The sequence below is a fragment of the Oncorhynchus gorbuscha genome, linkage group LG05 (genome assembly GCF_021184085.1).
Source record: "Oncorhynchus gorbuscha isolate QuinsamMale2020 ecotype Even-year linkage group LG05, OgorEven_v1.0, whole genome shotgun sequence".
Classification (NCBI taxonomy): domain Eukaryota; kingdom Metazoa; phylum Chordata; class Actinopteri; order Salmoniformes; family Salmonidae; genus Oncorhynchus; species Oncorhynchus gorbuscha.
In genome coordinates this window covers 58,772,113-58,790,537 of record NC_060177.1, presented here as the reverse complement: position 1 = coordinate 58,790,537, position 18,425 = coordinate 58,772,113, and the positions used below count along the sequence as shown (strand labels likewise).

At 41.1% G+C, this 18,425-nt stretch overlaps 1 protein-coding gene across 1 annotated transcript in view; it reads left to right on the top strand.

The window, feature by feature from the left end:
- The first annotated feature begins 2,800 nt into the window (after positions 1-2,800).
- Positions 2,801-18,425, top strand: part of fam102aa (family with sequence similarity 102 member Aa) — a 27,359-nt gene continuing 11,734 nt past the window's right edge. The window contains exons 1-4 of the mRNA XM_046350386.1: positions 2,801-3,139; positions 3,318-3,486; positions 17,598-17,718; positions 17,968-17,997. Coding sequence (XP_046206342.1) covers positions 3,341-3,486; positions 17,598-17,718; positions 17,968-17,997 — 297 coding nt within the window. The 5' untranslated portion in view covers positions 2,801-3,139; positions 3,318-3,340. The remainder of the gene's footprint in view (positions 3,140-3,317; positions 3,487-17,597; positions 17,719-17,967; positions 17,998-18,425) is intronic.

Genomic DNA, 18,425 nt, shown 5'->3' with positions numbered 1-18,425 from the left:
CAGGGTTCACAACCAAGACGCAAGCACGAGAGGCGGGGGGAGGGGGCACGGGATGGTTGGTTCCAGACCAGAGCCAACTCTCCGCACTCGCTTTGAGGAGCGTGTGACCGTTCAGGTACCATGTTATGCGGTGATACGCACTGTGTCTCCAGTGCGCATTCACAGCCCAGTGCCTTCGGTGCCAGCTCTCCGCACTTGCCTTGTGAAAATGAGCATCTAGCCAGGATGGATTGTGCCGGCTCAGCACTCCTGGTCTCCAGTGTGCCTCCTCGGTCCAGGATATCCTGTGCTGGTTCTACGCACTGTCGCCAGTGTGCCTTCACAGCCCAGTGCGTCCTGTGCCAGCGCCCCACACTTGCCGAGCTAAAGTGAGCATCCAACTCTGCGCATCCACAGTCCAGTACGTCCTGTGCCTCCTCCCCGCATTCGCCCTGAGGTGCGTGTCATCAGCCCGGTGCCACCTGTACCGGTCCCACGCATCAGGCCTTCAGTGCGCCTCCACAGTCCAGAGCTTCCGGCAACATTTCCTAGTCCAGAGCTTCCGGCGACGGTTCCCAGGCCAGATCCTCTGGCGACGGTTTCCAGTCCGGAACTCCGGCGACGGTCCACAGTCCGGATCTTCCGGCGACGGTCCACAGCCCGGAACCTCCTAAGACGGTCCACAGTCCGGAACCTCCTGAGACGGTCCACAGTCCGGAACCTCCGCAGGCAGTCCACAGTCCTGAACCTTTGGCAATGGTCCACGGTCCGGAACCTCCAGCTCCATGGCCAGAGCCTTACCCTGCGCCGATGCCCAGTCTAAGCACGGCGTCCAGTCCAGCTCCAAGGTCAGAGGCTTCTTCTGCATTGGTGCCTGATAGAGGAATTCTAAATTCCTTTATGCTTTAATTGCCAAAACCAATTCGCACTCATTTCTAATTCATTAATGAATTGTAAGTTCATTAATTATGCATGAAGTAGATTGAGACCAGTCTTAAAAGCCAGGTAAAGAGCGTTTAATTCCAGAGAGTACTATCTACATACACAGATTTCCACAGGTTATAAACTCAAAATGACATCATCAGTTTCCCCCGATAGTCCCACGATAGCCCCTTCCCAGAAGTTTGGAGGCTGTTATAGCAGCAAAGGGGGGGACCAAGTCCATATTAATGCCCATGATTTTGGAATGAGATGTTCGATGAACAGATGTCCACATACTTTTGGTCATGTAGTATATATTAGTGATTTATTTTTCATTCATCTTAAAGAATTGTTAGAATGTTTCTTACACTTTCTCTTTACAGAGTATATTGTGTAGATCATTGACCATTTTTTAAATGATATACATTTTAATCCCACTTTGTAACATAATAAAATATGAAGATATCCAAGGGGGTGAATACTTATGATAGGCAGTGTACCTACCAATGACTGTACATATGAGGAAGATACCCACCTCTGCAACGTGGTCTCAGAGCATTTCATATGATTTTGTACGTAAATCTGAGACATTTTATTTCGTATGATATGTTCATTTTCATAGGTTATATATTCATTTGTTTATGTCTATCATCCATTTCATTTGTACAATATGTTACAAATTTGCATAATGTACACTATGCTACAAATTTGCCAAACATGATATGTTGCGAATTCCAATTTGATATGGCTAACACTAGCTAGGTTTCTAGGTAGCTAACGCTAATTTTAGCTATCACTAGTGGTTAGAGTTTTAGGTGTAAGGTTAAAGGGTTAAGGTTATAGGGGAAGGTTTAGATAACATGCTAAGTTGTTGCAAAGTAGCTAAAAAGTAGCAAGTTGTTGCAAAGTTGTTAATAGCTAAAATGCTAAAGTTGTCCTTGATGAGATTCAAACATGCAACATTTGGGTTGCTAGACGTTCGTGTTTTACACCCACCATGTAACCTTTTAGTTGCCGACCTTTGACTTATACACCCACCCATCCACCCCCTTAAGTAGCCTTCTATCAAATCAAATCAAATTCTATTGGTCACATACACATATTTAGCAGATGTTATTGCGGGTGTAGCAAAATGCTTGTGATCGTATGTAAATGCTTGTGATCGTGGAGGATGCTGAGGTGAGGAAGGCTCATAATATTAACCTGGAAACTATGTGTTTGATGTATTTGATACCATTCCACTTATTCCGCTCAAGCCATTACCACAAGCCTGTCCTCCCAAATTAGTGTGCCACCAACCTCCTGTGATGTAACCATACCAAACGTAACATATTATACTAATTTGCATGTCTCGGATTTACATTTACTATGTTAAATGTCGTCTATGACACCAGTCCAACCTCTTATGCATAGCCACAAGGGGTCGTATTCAGGTCGTTCGAGGGGAGCACGAGCCAACACTGTCAATGACGCCAGACCATACAGGGGCGGAGCTAATTAAACAATAAAGGGATTCGATTATTGGGCCGGGTTATCCCAGTGAGAGGAGTTTTCTTTGGATAAAAAGTGATTGCATTCGTTTTGGAACCGGGCAGCCAGATTCCCAGTTCAAAGCCCACGGCTAAATCTTCTCAAAACAAAAGTTATGTAGCCTAGGCACCTGGAGAAATGACTAGGATTGTGTAAAAGTGATTGCTTTTGCTAAAAACTTATTGCCAATGAAAACTTGTTAGAAAATTCAAAAAAATATATTTTCTGGAAAATAAATGTAGATTTCTGTATGATGCACCATATTGCCTTCTTGACAACATTGGCGCAGATTACTTTTTGTTTTGAGAAGGGCGCTCCTCCCTCACCGTTTTTCCCGTCACGTCACCGGCCATAGACCGGTACACCGTGGCTCAGGTATTCGAACTCCAACGGTATTGTTTCGGGGTAATAATACTGTCCATTAGGGTTGTCTTTCTTTAAGAGTGTCGGTCACCAATGGCATGTGACTTGTCTCTTTCCTATCTTTAGCTGGCGATATGTGAAAAAGAGATACATGTCAGGATTTGTATTTCATATAGCATCAGAGGCTGGTTTGAACAGAAAAGTTTCAGACAAATGTGTTACTTGTTCTACTATGGTTTGTTCTCCAAGCTGGCGGGTCGTTAGCCCAACAGCATTTGAGCCCGCATTGCATCAAGCACTCAAGAAAAAGTTGTGACGTGAAAATCTAAACTGGTTCGGTCTCAAGGTATGTAACCAATGTTTTGGGGTGATCATTTTATCAGTTTGCAAGTTTGTTTCAATGTGTTATATTCACATCGGTTTAGAATGTAATATGAATTAATATTTTATGTAGGCTGTCGCGTTATCTATGAACGAGGCTTATCAGCCCCTTGATCATGTTTTTTTTAAATCGTTGTTTATAGGTTCATTAAAATATCCTTCATCAATGGCTTTTTTTGTGAAAAAGAAGAAATTCAAGTTTCAGACACATTTGACATTGGAGGAGCTGACCGCTGTGCCTTTTGTCAACGGAGTATTGTTCTGCAAGCTTCGATTGTTGGACGGTGGAGACTTTGTTGCAACTTCATCAAGGTAAAATGTTATTTTGTGCTCGCTGTGGGCATGAATTGTGCGCATGTCGCATGGGCAATACAGTGGTCTACATAATAACCAAACTGCTATCATAATGTTATAACTTGTGAAATGCCTCACACCACTTATACTCTATCATAACCCAAAACACAATGTTGTTTTTTTGCATGGTTTGTAAACGATGTCTTTGTAAACAAAACCTGTTTAGATTCAAAGCATGACTAAAATTGTCATGTTTGGTCTTATGCACTGTCAGTCCTTGCATCCATAACTTCATCTATACATTTTAGTTGTTAACCAACCATCCTTAAGCTTTATATCAGTGATTCCTCATAAAACAGTAGAAAATAATACCATGATTTTGGGGATTTTCACGAAATGTAATCCATAGAATAGTGCGTTGGAGAAAGTATTTTTGACCTAGACATTTGTATCTAAAAGCATAAATAAAAAAATAATTAATAAAAGTTTGCATATGTATTACATTTTGGCCTTACCCAGGCCTCCTTTAAGACCATAATGTTTCATCTGTAGATGCCAAAAATGCATCTGGCTTTATCACTTGCTCTGTAATATGAGTAGTATTATTATTTCAATAAAAATAATTTTTACATTAATATAGGGAAGAATATAAACATGCATTTTGAAAATATACTAAATTGTTCTATATATTGTTGAACATAATACACTGTACTGGCATATCAACGTTCCAGAGTGTAATCTCTGCTAGTTTTAAAGTTATGGTCCATTTTATACAGAGCAAATGGCAATGTAACCAATCACAGCCCTCCTTTTAACTATATCATTGCACATCCCACAAATCACCAGCAGAGGGCCATCATTTTGAATCAATTTAAACAATTGGTATTCAAAGTCGGGTCGTGACCGGAACTGCAGTGGGGTTTCTAAAATGTAAACTAATCAATTTTTATTTTTTGAGTGGCGACTACAAATTTAAGAGTACAGGTCATTGAACAATATACACATGTTTTTGAGAAAGATCATTTGAAAGATACAATTTTTATTGAGTAAATATATTTATTGGTTTCTTTTCATGAATTGAAGGTTATTTGTTGATGTAAAAATTTTAATTGATTGATAAAAAAAAAAAAGATTAAAAAAATATATATATAAGATTTGGGGTGGGGTTGCAAGAGGGGTCCCCAGACATTCTGGTGGAAAAAATGGGGTCCCTGCTGAAAAAGTTTAAATACCACTGGTTTAAACATTCACTCTGTTGGTAATGCTTACAAATTAGACAATAACAGTAACAGAGATCCCACTCTGGAACTTTGATATGCCCATACAGCATATTATGTTCAACAATATATGGGAAAATGATCAAAATCCCCGATATTATAATTTCAATATTCATGTTTTATCTTTCTATATTCATAAATTAATGTATGAAATGAGTTTTTGAAATCAAAGTACTACTCATATTACAGAGCAAGCGATACAGCTTCATATGACACCAATGTTTGCTTTGTAGCACCTACAGATGAAACACTATGGAGTATAATTGATTATTTTGCCAACTTTGATAAATTATTTCTCAATTAAGCTTTTCGATATAAATGTCATATGTCAACAATCCTTCCTCCCAAATGACAATTATATGGACAAAATGTGTGTGTGTGTGGGGGGTTGCGAGGTATCACTCAGCAAACCAAATGGCTAAAAAACGAATGAACCTCTACAGGATAGGTGGGTCCCCTGCGGGACGAGTGAGCTAACGTAGCACGGGGCAGATCCTTTGGTTCGTGGCTGGAATATGGCAGGCCACTGATACAGCATTAACTTCCAAGCTCTGGTTTAGAACCAAGCCAAGTGGGTCAGACTGGTAACTGGGTCATAAGAAAGAATTGAGTGTGGAGAAAAGCCCTCTTGCAGACATTGGTCTAAGCTCTCTGTCCTCCAAGTTGTACATTTCCATTCAAGTCACATACAATCCTTCACCTCTCCAACCTCAACACATCAACAGCTTTTGTGTCTTTTCCATGTTGCCCCAGACAGAGTGTAGTGGTTGGAGTTAGAGGACATTTACCAGGAGGAATTAGCTCACTTTGGGCAGACAGGGTGACTTGTAATGGTCTGGATCTGATTGTGAAAACTGACACCTACTGACTCCTTCCCTAAAGCACACAACACTAATTGTACAGAGATGGGAGAGCTTTGAGGAAAAATGATGGAAGTAGAGATTGTAGAATGCTGTTGTTCTTCCTCTCCTTCAGCTACACACCCAAACACTGGAATATTAACACCTGGTGAAATAAAACACATGTTTATGTGAGTGGGCATTGTTTACTTTAGTAATATAAATGGGAACACAAAAGGAGCCTGGTATTTGATCTGGGAGTGTTTGTTGAAAAGTAGGCTGGAGAGGGAAGTGATGCTTCTCTGGGGCTTTCACAATGTTAGGTAGAGGGTTGTGTGACATCGGATGAAGGGTAGCTGTGCAAAAACATGATTAAGGGATCCTGAGTATTGTCTCTAAGAGAACTGTTTGGATCTGACTTCATAAGCATTTGTCAAGCCACATTTATACTTTTGGTCATGTGGATACGTGCTTGTCAAACCTCTCATTGCAAAATCATGGGAATTAATATTCAGTTGGTCCCTCTTTGCTGCTATAACAGCTGTCACTCTTCTGGGAAGGCTTTCCACTAGACGTTGAAACAATGCTGCAGGGACTTGCTTCCATTCAGCCACGAGCATTTAGTGAGTTTGGGCACTGATGTTGGGCGATTAGGCCTGGCTCGCAGTCGGCGTTCCAATTCACCCCAAAGGTATTCGATGGGGTTAAAATCAGGGCTCTGTGCAGGCCTGTCATCATTGATTAACACACTACTTTTTGAACTATGTTGCCCTCTACCTCCTTTACCATGCAAGACCCTGGTGTGCTGTGCACCCATGAAGCCTGTTTTTGAGCATTATATAACAGGTTGTCTCCATCCAATCTGCTCGAGTTATCTATCAACTCTCTCTCATTATCTCTGTTACCCAAGTGCAGAAAACAAGGGCTTCTTAGAAAAATATACTAATTTGGGGGGGGGGGGGGGTCCCACGGTCTCTGCTAGAGATGTCGTGTTATGTCATAGGGCCTGGGGAGTGCAGTACACACAACTCCCTTTGTTCTGTTGTTGTGTCTGAAATAGTTCTGAAATCCATGGAGTTTGACCAATGGGCCATGCTCCATAGTGTGGAAATGCTTCAGTCCTAATGGTTGTAACACAAGCCGTAAGCAAGGGGGATCACATGCTGTTATGTGACTCTGGAAGCTAATTTTTGGGTCTTCTGATGTAGGTCTTGCTAAGAGCTACACTACATATTGTATATTGCTTTCTGTGCTGAATTACCACTGGTCTTCATGCCAAATGTAAAAGGGAAAACAGCCCAGTGGCTGCCAGCGAGCCATACATTCCCCTGTAGGGTTTTGGCAGAGGAAGAGCCATTTGTACTCCCATGCATGGGTTTGTGTTTTAGCACCCATATCTGTTTTGTTTGTCTAGCTTTAAGAGCCAGCAGTGAGCAGAGCGTGTTGTTTGATGTGGCAGTGGGGCCTGATTAGATCCATTTCCTGAACTGGATAAGATTTGGCCTGGGCTGCATGGTACAGACATGGTGGGGAATGTTCAGGTTCCCTCTTCCCTGCCTGGATGCCTGCTGCGTGCTGCACACAGACTGCTCTCCTTCCTGATTAACAGAGGACACATCTGATCATGGACAACTGGATGGAAGTAGCAACACTCATGCCCCGCCCACACGAGTGACTTAGCGGTCTAAGGCACTGCATCTGTGTTAGAGGCGTCATTACAGACTCTGGTTCAATTCCAGGCTGTATCACAACCGGCTGTGATTGTGCCCCGCCCTATGGGACTCCCAATCGGCCCAGCGTCATCTGGGTTAGGGTTTGGCCGGGGTAGGCCGTCATTGTAAATAAGAATTGGTTCTTAACTGACTTGCCTAGTTAAAGGTTAAATAAATCAATAAAAATACATCTCTTTTTCAGATCTCCATTTCCTGTATTTGAAAAGTGCAAAATACACTTGTCACTTAAATCATGCTGGATTGATTACTTTCATTTTACTCCTGTGACTCTTTCATACTCTTGTTTGTACCTGTCGTTCTTGCCCGTCAACGTTACGACAACGGAAATGTTTGTAATTACATGTCAAACACACCCCAGTAATAGCTGAAATGAGTTCAATGGAATACATTGTCTTTCCGTTGTGTCTATAAGAACGCTAACGCTTCGTCTGGGATTTAACGCATCATCACAAGAAACATCACTTTATTTTGATGGGTGTTCATTTTTTGTGTCTATTGAAAAGGTAATCATTTATTACAGTTGAATTATTTGCAAATGAGATGCTCTGTAATGAAAGCAACTCCCGAAAATGGACACTTACAGTGATTAGATCTCGCAAACAATGTAAATTATGCATACAGTAGGTGTAATCTAGAGCCAAATGTGTTGATTTTTAATCAGAGGGTTTCCTGCAATTGACACACTTGTTGAATGATGCAACAGAATGTTAGAACAACAGTAATTCACGAGGCAGTCTAGACAGGGCAGGTGAATGCAGGTAGGGTAGACAGTAAGTTTTGGATGGTGGCAGCCTTGCCCCCCCCCCCCTTTGTTAATTTATTCATGCATGCAAATATAACCAGTCTATTTATGCAAATGAGGCACATCTACATTCCCCCCACAATTTTAAATACCTGATTCCATTAAAAAAATATATATTAGTGCATTCTAATACTTTAAAAAAATAATAAATTGAATACCTAAATTCCCACAAATCCATGAACTCTATTATTCAGTTGTCTGAGCTAGTAAAATGTTTTAGGTGCAATAATTCAGTCAGTATCTGCTGGATTGACAGGTTTGGAGTATCTTCATACAGTGTCCAACTGTTGCATTTATCACAATTGTTTTATATATTTTTTTAATTGCAATTTTGATGACCGTTGTTAATGGAAGAATGAGTGAAGTGGAGAGGAGTAAAATTAGCGGACGTGGAGGTTGACTCACTGGGACAGGCTGCTGTCCAGCTGTTTCCTGTTTTCCCATCAACTCTTTTGCCCCATCCATAGAACAGAGACGAGGGTCTGCCACGCCTCTTCTGGTCTTTGACTAGGTAATCAAGAGGAGCATCCTGTTTTAAAATGGCCTTCACTTTCAATGAATGTACAGTGTACATGCTAATTTAGTATTAGTGCAGGCTACTGACTGTATTTTGTATTGAAATGCGACATTGCCTACATTTGATAACTGCATTAATGACCTGGACTGGAGCCTCATACCCCTTGATTAGACAAGGGCATTTCCATGTAAAAGAACCCATAAGCACCAACATGTAAAGTTCAAAGGAGCATGTCAATTATCAGCGAGGATTGTATTTATATATATTTTTTAATACATTTTTTTTACACAATGTTTATACATTTTCTTAATATTTTCTATCCAAAATATTAAGAATAAGCAAAGGATTTGATTTGTCGTCACACAGATGGAGAAGGGGTATTGGAAAACATCTACCAGAACCTGTTTTAAAGGGTGTTTATAAATACATCAAAACACAATCCTGTTGAAGTAACTAATAAGTAACTGCCAACTAATATCAACACTTATACTTAGTTTTGGATAAATTATTTGCCTTGCTTAAGAATTGGTAACAGAATTTCAGAAAAATCAGTAACTGATTTACTGCATTTGAATTTGCTACAATGGGTAATCATATTAGTCACAAACCACAGTTGGGTCACCTGCAAAGCAAGTGTTAAAACAGTCTGGACCAGTCTCCACCTTTCTGCTTCTCTCTCCAGTTAATGTCATCTCTCCCAGCTCTTACTGACACCTACCCATGATCCCCCTCTTTGCATTTACTGTAACCAGCATCCTTAACCACTGTGCACCAACCAATACCGGACGTCCATGGATGTTGAAAAGCGGTTGATATTTGGTCAGTCCTCCCTGCCTTGTTTTCAACATCCACAGATGTAGTTTTTGTTCCGGACTGGCCTTGATTTGGCCCAAACATAGACGTCAATGAGTACGGTTACATTCATACAATAATGTCATTTATTGTGGATAGATTAATATAATAGTTTGATTTAAAATGTTTACATGCTTTGCAAGAACGATTCCCCTAATAACCCTGTTTACATGGACACATCTGCAATCAGGCTACCTGATAGCACTTAGAAATGCAGAAAATTTCCAATCAAGATAATGTTCTACCACAGCGAACATGTTATTTTTGGGGAGCATATTTGATTCTGAGTTCATGCATGTTAAGTTTGTATGTGAAAAATAATTTTACTACGCATACATTCATTTGTTCCGAACACACTTCACAATACACCCCTGGAACACAGATTTATTTTTTTACATTTTTTTTAAAGGTGTTTACATCTAATAATCATTTGAAAGATTGCTCAGAAAACCAGGTGTTTTAATCGGTTTATGCTTTGTTTTTGACCTTATGACGATAAACAGAGTATTGCATAATCTGCCTCCTGCCATAATCCATTTAATAATATCAAACTATTAGTGTGCTTATAAATTTACTCAAAGAATGGTTCAGATTTGGACCCGACAAAATCTGAAACAACTGTTTCACAAGTTTTTAAAATGTAAGTAGAGTTGAGTACACTAACTTATTGAATTGTACTGAACTCTACTCTGCTGGACTGTACTCTAGTTTGATGTCCAAACCTGTGTTATTTACTGAACAAAAATATAAACGCAACATGTGTAGTGTTAGTCCTATGTTTCATGAGTTGAAATATAACAAATCCCAGAGCTGTTCCATACGCACAAAAGCCTTTTATCTCTGTTTGTGCACAAATGTGTTTACATCCCTGTTAGTGAGCATTTCTCATTTGCAAAGATAATCCATCCACTTGACAAGGGTGGCATATCAAGAAGCTGATTAAACACCTTGATCATTACACAGGTGTAGTTTGTGCTGGGGACAATAAGAGTCCACTTTTTTTTTAAATGTGCAGTTTTGTCACACTATCACAGATGCTTCAACCTTTGAGGTAGCATGCTACCTGCAGGAATGTCCACCAGAGCTGTTGTCAGAGAATTTAATGTTAATTTCTCTACCATAAGCTTCCTCCAACATACATTTTTTTAGAATTTGGCAGTTCGTCCAACCCAGGACCAATCCAGTCCAGCCCAGGACCTCCATATCTGGCTTCTTCACCTGCGGGCTTCTTCACCTGCGGGCTTCTTCACCTGCGGGCTTCTTCACCTGCGGGCTTCTTCACCTGCGGGCTTCTTCACCCGCGGGCTTCTTCACCCGCGGGCTTCTTCACCCGCGGGAGACCAGCCACCCAGAAACTGAGGAGTGTTTCTATCTGTAATAAAGCCCTTTTGTGGGAATAAACAAATTCTGATAGGCCAGCCACTGGGGCCCAGCCAATGTCCTCCCAGGGCTGCACCCTTGCTCAGTCAGGAAATCCATAGATTAGGGCCTAATGCATTTAATTCAATTGACTGATTTCCTTATATGAATTGTAATTCAGTAAAATTGTGGCATGTTGTGTTTTATTTTTGTTCAGTATGAATATCGTACTTGGTTCGGACCAACCAATTAAAACATTTTTGTGGGGCGGAGTTCATTAAAATAATAGCCAGTGTGTAGAATGATACCCTATATGCAATGGAGGATATTGCATATTTCTAATATTGTGTACATATTTAGAATACATCACCATAAAGAGAATGACATTCATATCCATAATAACACATTGCTGTGTAATACCAATCAGGGACCCATGATTCAATTCTGTTACCGGGTGTAAATCCACTTCACTTACTGTAGTTCAATAACCAAAAGAGATTTTTCAAAGTCAAGTGTAGGCACAGTGTACTGTTTCTACCATGGCCTGAAGTCCTCATTCACTGCAGCTTCCTTCGCTCTCCACACTGCTCTCTTCCAGGGCTAGGCTGTTTATCCGAGTTCTGTCAGGGGCCAGTGACTGACACAGGCCTGCTGCTATTATGTGTTGCTGCTGTAGAGTGCCTGAGGACAGCACCCAGCCTCTGGGACAGGATGGGAGATAAGAACCCCATAGTAAAGCATGCCTGACTGAGTGAGTCATCCTAAGCTGGGGTACAGTAGGGGGTGACGGTGTACTGTAGCTCTCAAATAAACAAATTCCTTTTGATATAGCTACTAGTGGATATGACTGTGATTTCAATGTGGTGAACAACTTTTTGTTCCACTGACTTCTTTCCTTTTTTGACAACAACATCTGCCAGTTGTGTAAACTTTCAATCCGTTTCAGTCAATAGTCATAGTTCTCACCCTTTTTTTCCCCTTCCTTTTCCTGTGTAGTTTTATTGCCACAACACTTGCATTTTCCTTTTTGAGTTTTGTTAACTGATGTTTGTGTTGTTTTGTGATCACTTTAACTCTCTCTGGGTCTGGATGTAACCGGTCAGGCTGGTGTTGAGAACTGGGCTGGCCTCCAATGAGGATTGTCTTTCAACATTGTTCAGATATTGTATATCTCCCCTTGTTTTCTCAGTGCTTTGTGTGTTGCGTTGTGTTTCCTTGGTGAGATCCCTGTTGATTACTCCCTGTGACATTGTGGCCTTCTGTATCTGTGAACTGACTCTGAGAATGTCTCAGATACTGCTGTTACAATGAGTTTGGTTGTTAAGTGTTGTCTCCAGACCCCCTCCCCCCCATGTCTCTCTCCTCAGTGCTCTAGCTCTTTCACTCTCATTTTGAATGAACGCTGTAGTCGGGGATTTGAGGCGTGTGGTTGCCATGGTGGTTGAATAAAGCCATCTGGTATGTGGAATGTGGCTGAGAACGTTTTCAGAGACAGACCAAAGGGGGGGGCAGTGATTAGTGTGGTGCTCCTGATAAGAGCTAAACAAGTGTGTGTGGCACAGCATTAAGGACCAAGGCAAAACATGAAGGGGCGACTATATAAAGAACATATTAGAGTTGAAAAATCTAAAATGGTAGTGAACAAAAATACTTGCATAAAGTGTTTTAAAACATTTCTAGAATGTACAAGGTGAGTCAGAGAGAGGAAATGGGGAACTCATGTATGTCAGACATTTTAAGTATGACCGAATGTTTATAGTCATGCAATTTTGTTGGAGTTTGTGTAGGCGTACTATTACTGAAGGTTTGTAGCCAATCAAATATCTGGAATCTGTTTTTGTAATACAAAGCAGCAGTAGTGGAGTTATGACTTGTTTTTTTAAGTTTCTCTAGTAAACAACTATTTTATTTGGCCAATTGGCTTAACACACCATAGCTGGGTTTCAGTCATTCCTGACCTAAAGTGAGAGATTCATAAAAAGAGAGACTGAGAAGGGAGGAAGAAGTGTTACTGGATGTGCAGTGTTGGTGAGAGTTGCAAAAATATAATGGGTTAAGGGGAGGGGAGTGTTAGCAGCAGCTGCCACCATTTTGTGCTGATCCATAACTGGCCGTTAACGCTATACAACTGGCACTCGCCTAGCAACGCTAGCCTCGCCATTGTCAGCCAATCCAGTAGGAGCTTCTATTGGTCACTCCCGTCGCAATATCGCAGATGATTTACAGTTGAAGTTGGAAGTTTACATACACCTTACCCAAATACATTTAAACTCAGTTTTTCACAATTCCTGACATTTAATCCTAGTAGACATTCCCTGTCTTAGGTCAGTTAGGATCACCACTTTATTTCAATAATGTGAAATGTCAGAATAATAGTAGAGAGAATTATTTATTTTAGCCTTTATTTCTTTCATCACATTCCCAGTGGGTCAGAAGTTTACATGCATTCAATTAGTATTTGGTAGCATTGCCTTTAAATTGTTTCATTTGGGTCAAACGTTTTGGGTAGCCTTCCACAACCTTCCCACAATACATTGGGTGAATTTTGGCCCATTCCTCCTGACAGAGCTGGTGTAACTGAGTAAGGTTTGTAGGGTCTCCTTGCACGCACACACTTTCATTTCTGCCCACAAAGGTTCTGTAGGTTTGAGGTCAGGGCTTTGTGATGGCCACTCCAATACCTTAACTGTGTTGTCCTTAAGCCATTTTGCCACAACTTTGGAAGTATGCTTGGGGTCATTGTCCATTTGGAAGATTCATTTGCAACCAAGCTTTAACTTCCTGACTGATGTCTTGATGTTGCTTCACAATATATCCACATACTTTTCCTTCCACATGATGCCATCTATTTTGTGAAGTGCACCAGTCCCTCCTGCAACAAAGCAACCACCACAACATGATGCTGCCACCCCTGTGCTTCACAGTTGGGATGGTGTTCAACGGCTTGCAAGCCTCCCCCTTTTTCCTCAACTTAACAAAGGTCATTATGGCCAAGCAGTTCAATTTTTGTTTTATCAGACCAGAGGACATTTCTCCAAAAAGTCAGATCTTTGTCCCCATGTGCAGTTGCAAACCGTAGTCTGGCTTTTTTTATGGGGTTTTGGAGCAGTGGCTTCTAACTTGCTGAGCGTCCTTTCAGGTTATGTCGATTATAGGACTCGTTTTACTGTGGATATAGATACTTTTGTACCTGTTTCCTCCAGCATCTTCACAAGGTTCTTTGCTGTTGTTCTGGGATTGATTTGCACTTTTCACACCAAAGTACTTTCATCTCTAGGAGACCGAACGAGTCTCCTTCCTGAATGGTATGATGGCTGCGTGGTCCCATGGTGTTTATACTTGCATACTATTATTTGTACAGATGAACGTGGTACCTTCAGGCTTTTGGAAATTGCTCCCAAGAATGAACCAGACTTGTGGAGGTCTACAATTTTTTTTCTGATGTCTTGGCTGATTTTCTTTAGATTTGTCCCATGATGTCAAGCAAAGAGGCACTGAGTTTGAAGGTAGGCCTTGAAATACATACACAGGTACACCTCCATTTGACTCAAGTTATGTAAATTGGCCTGTGAGAAGCTTCTAAAGCCATGACATTTTCTGGAATATTCCAAGCTGTTTCAATGCACAGTCAACTTGGTGTATGTAATCTTCTGACCCACTGGAATTGTGATACAGTGAGTTATATATGAAATAATCTGTCTGTAAAAAATTGTTGGAAAAATGACTTGTGTCATGCACAAAGTAGATGTCCTACCCGACTTGCCAAAACTATAGTTTATTAACAATCAATTTGTGGAGTGGTTGAAAAATGAGTTTTAATGACTTCAACCTAAGTGGATGTAAACTTCTGACTTCAACTGTAAATAAAGTTCAGCTTTCTCCAACTTTAGTCCCGACTTACTTAACTCCCTTACCCATGCTCGCATCGCTTTTACCGGTCTCCCTGCCCCCTCTTCTCTCGCTTTCCTTCCATTGGAAATGTATGACTTCCAATGTTTCACCGCACGACGATGGTTCCTAGTGTCAATCTAAATGCTTGCTGTGGTGGGGTTCAGTTTTTGTGGAACTGACACTCATACTAGAGAAAGGGAATCAATTTATTAACTTAAACAGTGCTATATATTCATTATGTGGAAGGCTGGATCACATCTCTTGCATTTTAGCCATGTGTCAATGCAGAGGGGACAGCCATGTACTAGTCAAGCAGTGTATAAAGTGTCACTGTCAGTCATGTGACTTCAGATAGTATGCCTAAAGTGTGGAATTGATACTTGGGGTCTGCATCGTAAAAGCCATGTGTGCAGTTGGGGACATGCTGTCCCTGATGTAGAGGTACTGTAGGGATTATATGTGGCTCACCTGGAACTTTTCTTCGGGCAGATGATCCTATGACGCCACTCAATTGCATGGCATGGAGTAGGAACACGTGCCTTGGCCCTGTGCCCTGCAAGGAGCCAACGACTATCCACCACTATACTGAAGCTCCTCTGCAGCTCTATATTAATCAAAGTGTCAGCTGGTTAGAGACCATGTGCTATCTGACTGCTGTACACAGGGCAAATTCTTCCTCTCTGCACAACCTGAATGGCAGTGAGTTTATTTTCTGTTGCTTGACCAAAGGGACTGTAGTACTCCCCTGTGCTTATTTCAGAACAGTGATGGTCACTCTTAGGTACAGTGCCTTCAGAAAGTATTCATGCCCCCTGACTTATTCCACATTTTGTTGTTAGTCTTAATTCAAAATGTATTCAATATTTATTTTCTTCTCATGGATCTACACGCAACACCCCATAAATGAAAACTTTTTTAGAAATTTTAGAGAATTTAATTGAAAATGAAATGAAGAAATACCCCTGAGTCAATACTTTGTAGAAGCACCTTTGGTGGCTATTACAGCTTTAAGTCTTTAAGAGCTTTGCACATCTGGATTGTACAATATTTGCCCATTTTATTCTTTTAAAAAATCTTCAAGCTCTGTTGTTGATTGTTGCTCATTGCTAGACAGCCTTGCCATAGATTATTCAAGACGATTTTAAGTCAAAACTGTAACTACCACTCAGGAACATTCAATGTTGTCTTGGTAAGCAATTCCGGTGTAGATTTGGCCCGTGTGTTTTAGGTTATTGTCCTGCTGAAAGGTGAATTCATCTCCCAGTGTCTGAAAACCAACTGAACCAGGTTTTCCTCTAGGATTTTGCCTGCGCTTATAGCTGTATTCCGTTTCTTTTTATCCTCAACCTCCCTTTCCGATGACAAGCATACCCATAACATGATGCAGCCACCACCATGCTTGAAAATATAAACAGTGGTACTCAATACCGGTAACTCTGTATGTAGCCTTATTTTATTGTAGCTATTTTTTTTCCCATTGGTTTATTTAGTAAATATTTTTCTTTAACTGCATTGTTGGTTTAGGGCTTGTAAGTAAACATTTCACAGAAAGGTCTACATCACATTCTTACTCCAGAACTTGAGGGTGCCAGGCTGCCCTTCATTACGCGACCTGTCACCATCCTTACGCACAGCTGCACAATAGTGGTCTCACCTGGACTCCTTTTACTTTGTTCATTGCCTCGTCTATATCTGTCTGTTCCTCAGTTGGTTCCCCGTGTCAGCATTATTGTCGTTGATGTCGTTTATTTTTTTCCCCTGTCCAGACGCTGTTCCTGTTCTGTTTCCTGTCCGTTGTTTATTAAATGTTCACTACCTGTACCTGCTTCTCGTCTCCAGTGTTAATCCTTACAAATTCCTCTATGACGTTGTGGGGTATTGTGTATAAATCAGTGACACAAAATCTCAATTGCACTATTTTAAATTCAGGCTGTAACACAACAAAATGTGGGAAAGTAAAGGGAATTCTTCCTGAAGGCACTTTACGTCTGTTGGATCAACCGCTCCGGAAGCCTGCTGCATTTACTGCCTACTCACCTGTAGAGCGTGTTTGGCTTTTGCCTGATTTTAGAGGATAGTTATGTTTCACTGGGTATCCTCTGATGTAGTTGACTGCAGTCTGGTAATACCTGATTGTTTGTGCACTCCCAGAAGGTGGTACACACTACAGTAATCAGGCCGATCTGTCCACCATGGCTGTGTGTTTGCATTGAAGATGATGGGTCATGCATATCTAACCCTATACATTTAGCTCCTCTTGCTCTGCAAGTTATTTATTCTTTCCATAGTCCACATTAAGCACTGAATTCACTAGTTTCTTCTGTGCATTCTGAGTGGCTGGATACTGGGTCCATGCCGAGGCATGACTGTAGTACTGTCAAAGCTTGCACTCAGTCCATCTGTCCAGTTGGGAGAAGGAGGGTTTAAAGCATGTTAACATGGGAAGTAGATTATCACCAGGAATGTTTTATGCCAACCACTCTGTATTCTCATCCATTTTCCTCACCGTATGGGTGGACAGGGTGATGTCAGGCACTGGCCTAATTACATCAACTTTCTCTTTTACAGAAGCCTGTAGATTATTGTTCACCGTTTTCCTCGACAACAAGTTTACTTTCTCTAAAATTGGAGCAAGACATTGAAGAGAGGACAAATGCACAAGTGATGTCATTTGCTACGTTGAATTTGTGACTTCTTTTTTTGAGATCACTCAAACAGTAATGGCTGTCATTCACTCTCCACTTTAGATTTCTCTTGACACTAATAACAGACGTGTTAACCAATTCCTTAAAAATTGAGGTTGATGCATCTGTGCTGTAGTGCCATCCCCTTGTTGATCCCTGTCCTCTTGTCACACAGAGTGGAGGTTCAGGAGAACTGTGTTCGATGGAAGAAGAGGTTCACCTTTTTGTGTAAAATGAGTGCCAACCCCGCAACTGGAGTGCTGGATCCCTCGATCTGTCGGGTTTCTGTGCGGAAGGTCTGTGTTGACTGATTGGAGACCTCTCTCTTACCAACACACAGCTCTATGCTGGTATCTCTGAATATCCAGGGCTACAGATTCCTGCATGTAATAATGGATTATGCATCTTTCCATGTACAATTAACACCCCCTAACTGTAGCCTCCATAATCTGATGGTAGAGCAGTGCTAAACACACAACTCTCCACTGCATGCCTGACTGTCAGAGTCCTCCGGAGTCATCTCCCTCTTCCTGTTTTCTCTACAGGAACTCAAAGGAGGAAAAACGTATTCAAAGGTAAGAGCCCACTTCTCCCGAGCACTCCATCCTATATCCATAAACACATTTAAACAATTTACTGTAGCCTGATGTCAACACACACAAACACTCCCGTTACTCCATTTAAACAGGAACATTAGTCACCCCACTTCTACAAACACAGGCAACAACTTTGGCACTCCTGTATAAGCATGTGTAAACTATACCATGTTAGATGGGGAAAGTTTACAGAGAATGCACACTCAGGTTGCCAGGGACCCTTCCTGTGTTTTCTCACGTTCTGCTTCTGGATTTCCTTAAGCTAAATATAACCCCTTTCCTCTTTGGAAGTAGGCTTCCTTAAATACACACATCTGTAAACAGTAGCTTCGAGGAAATAAAACCTGGAGAAAGGGAAATGAGAGTCATCTCTTGGATAACCTGAGACTAAAATGAGAAACAGTAGG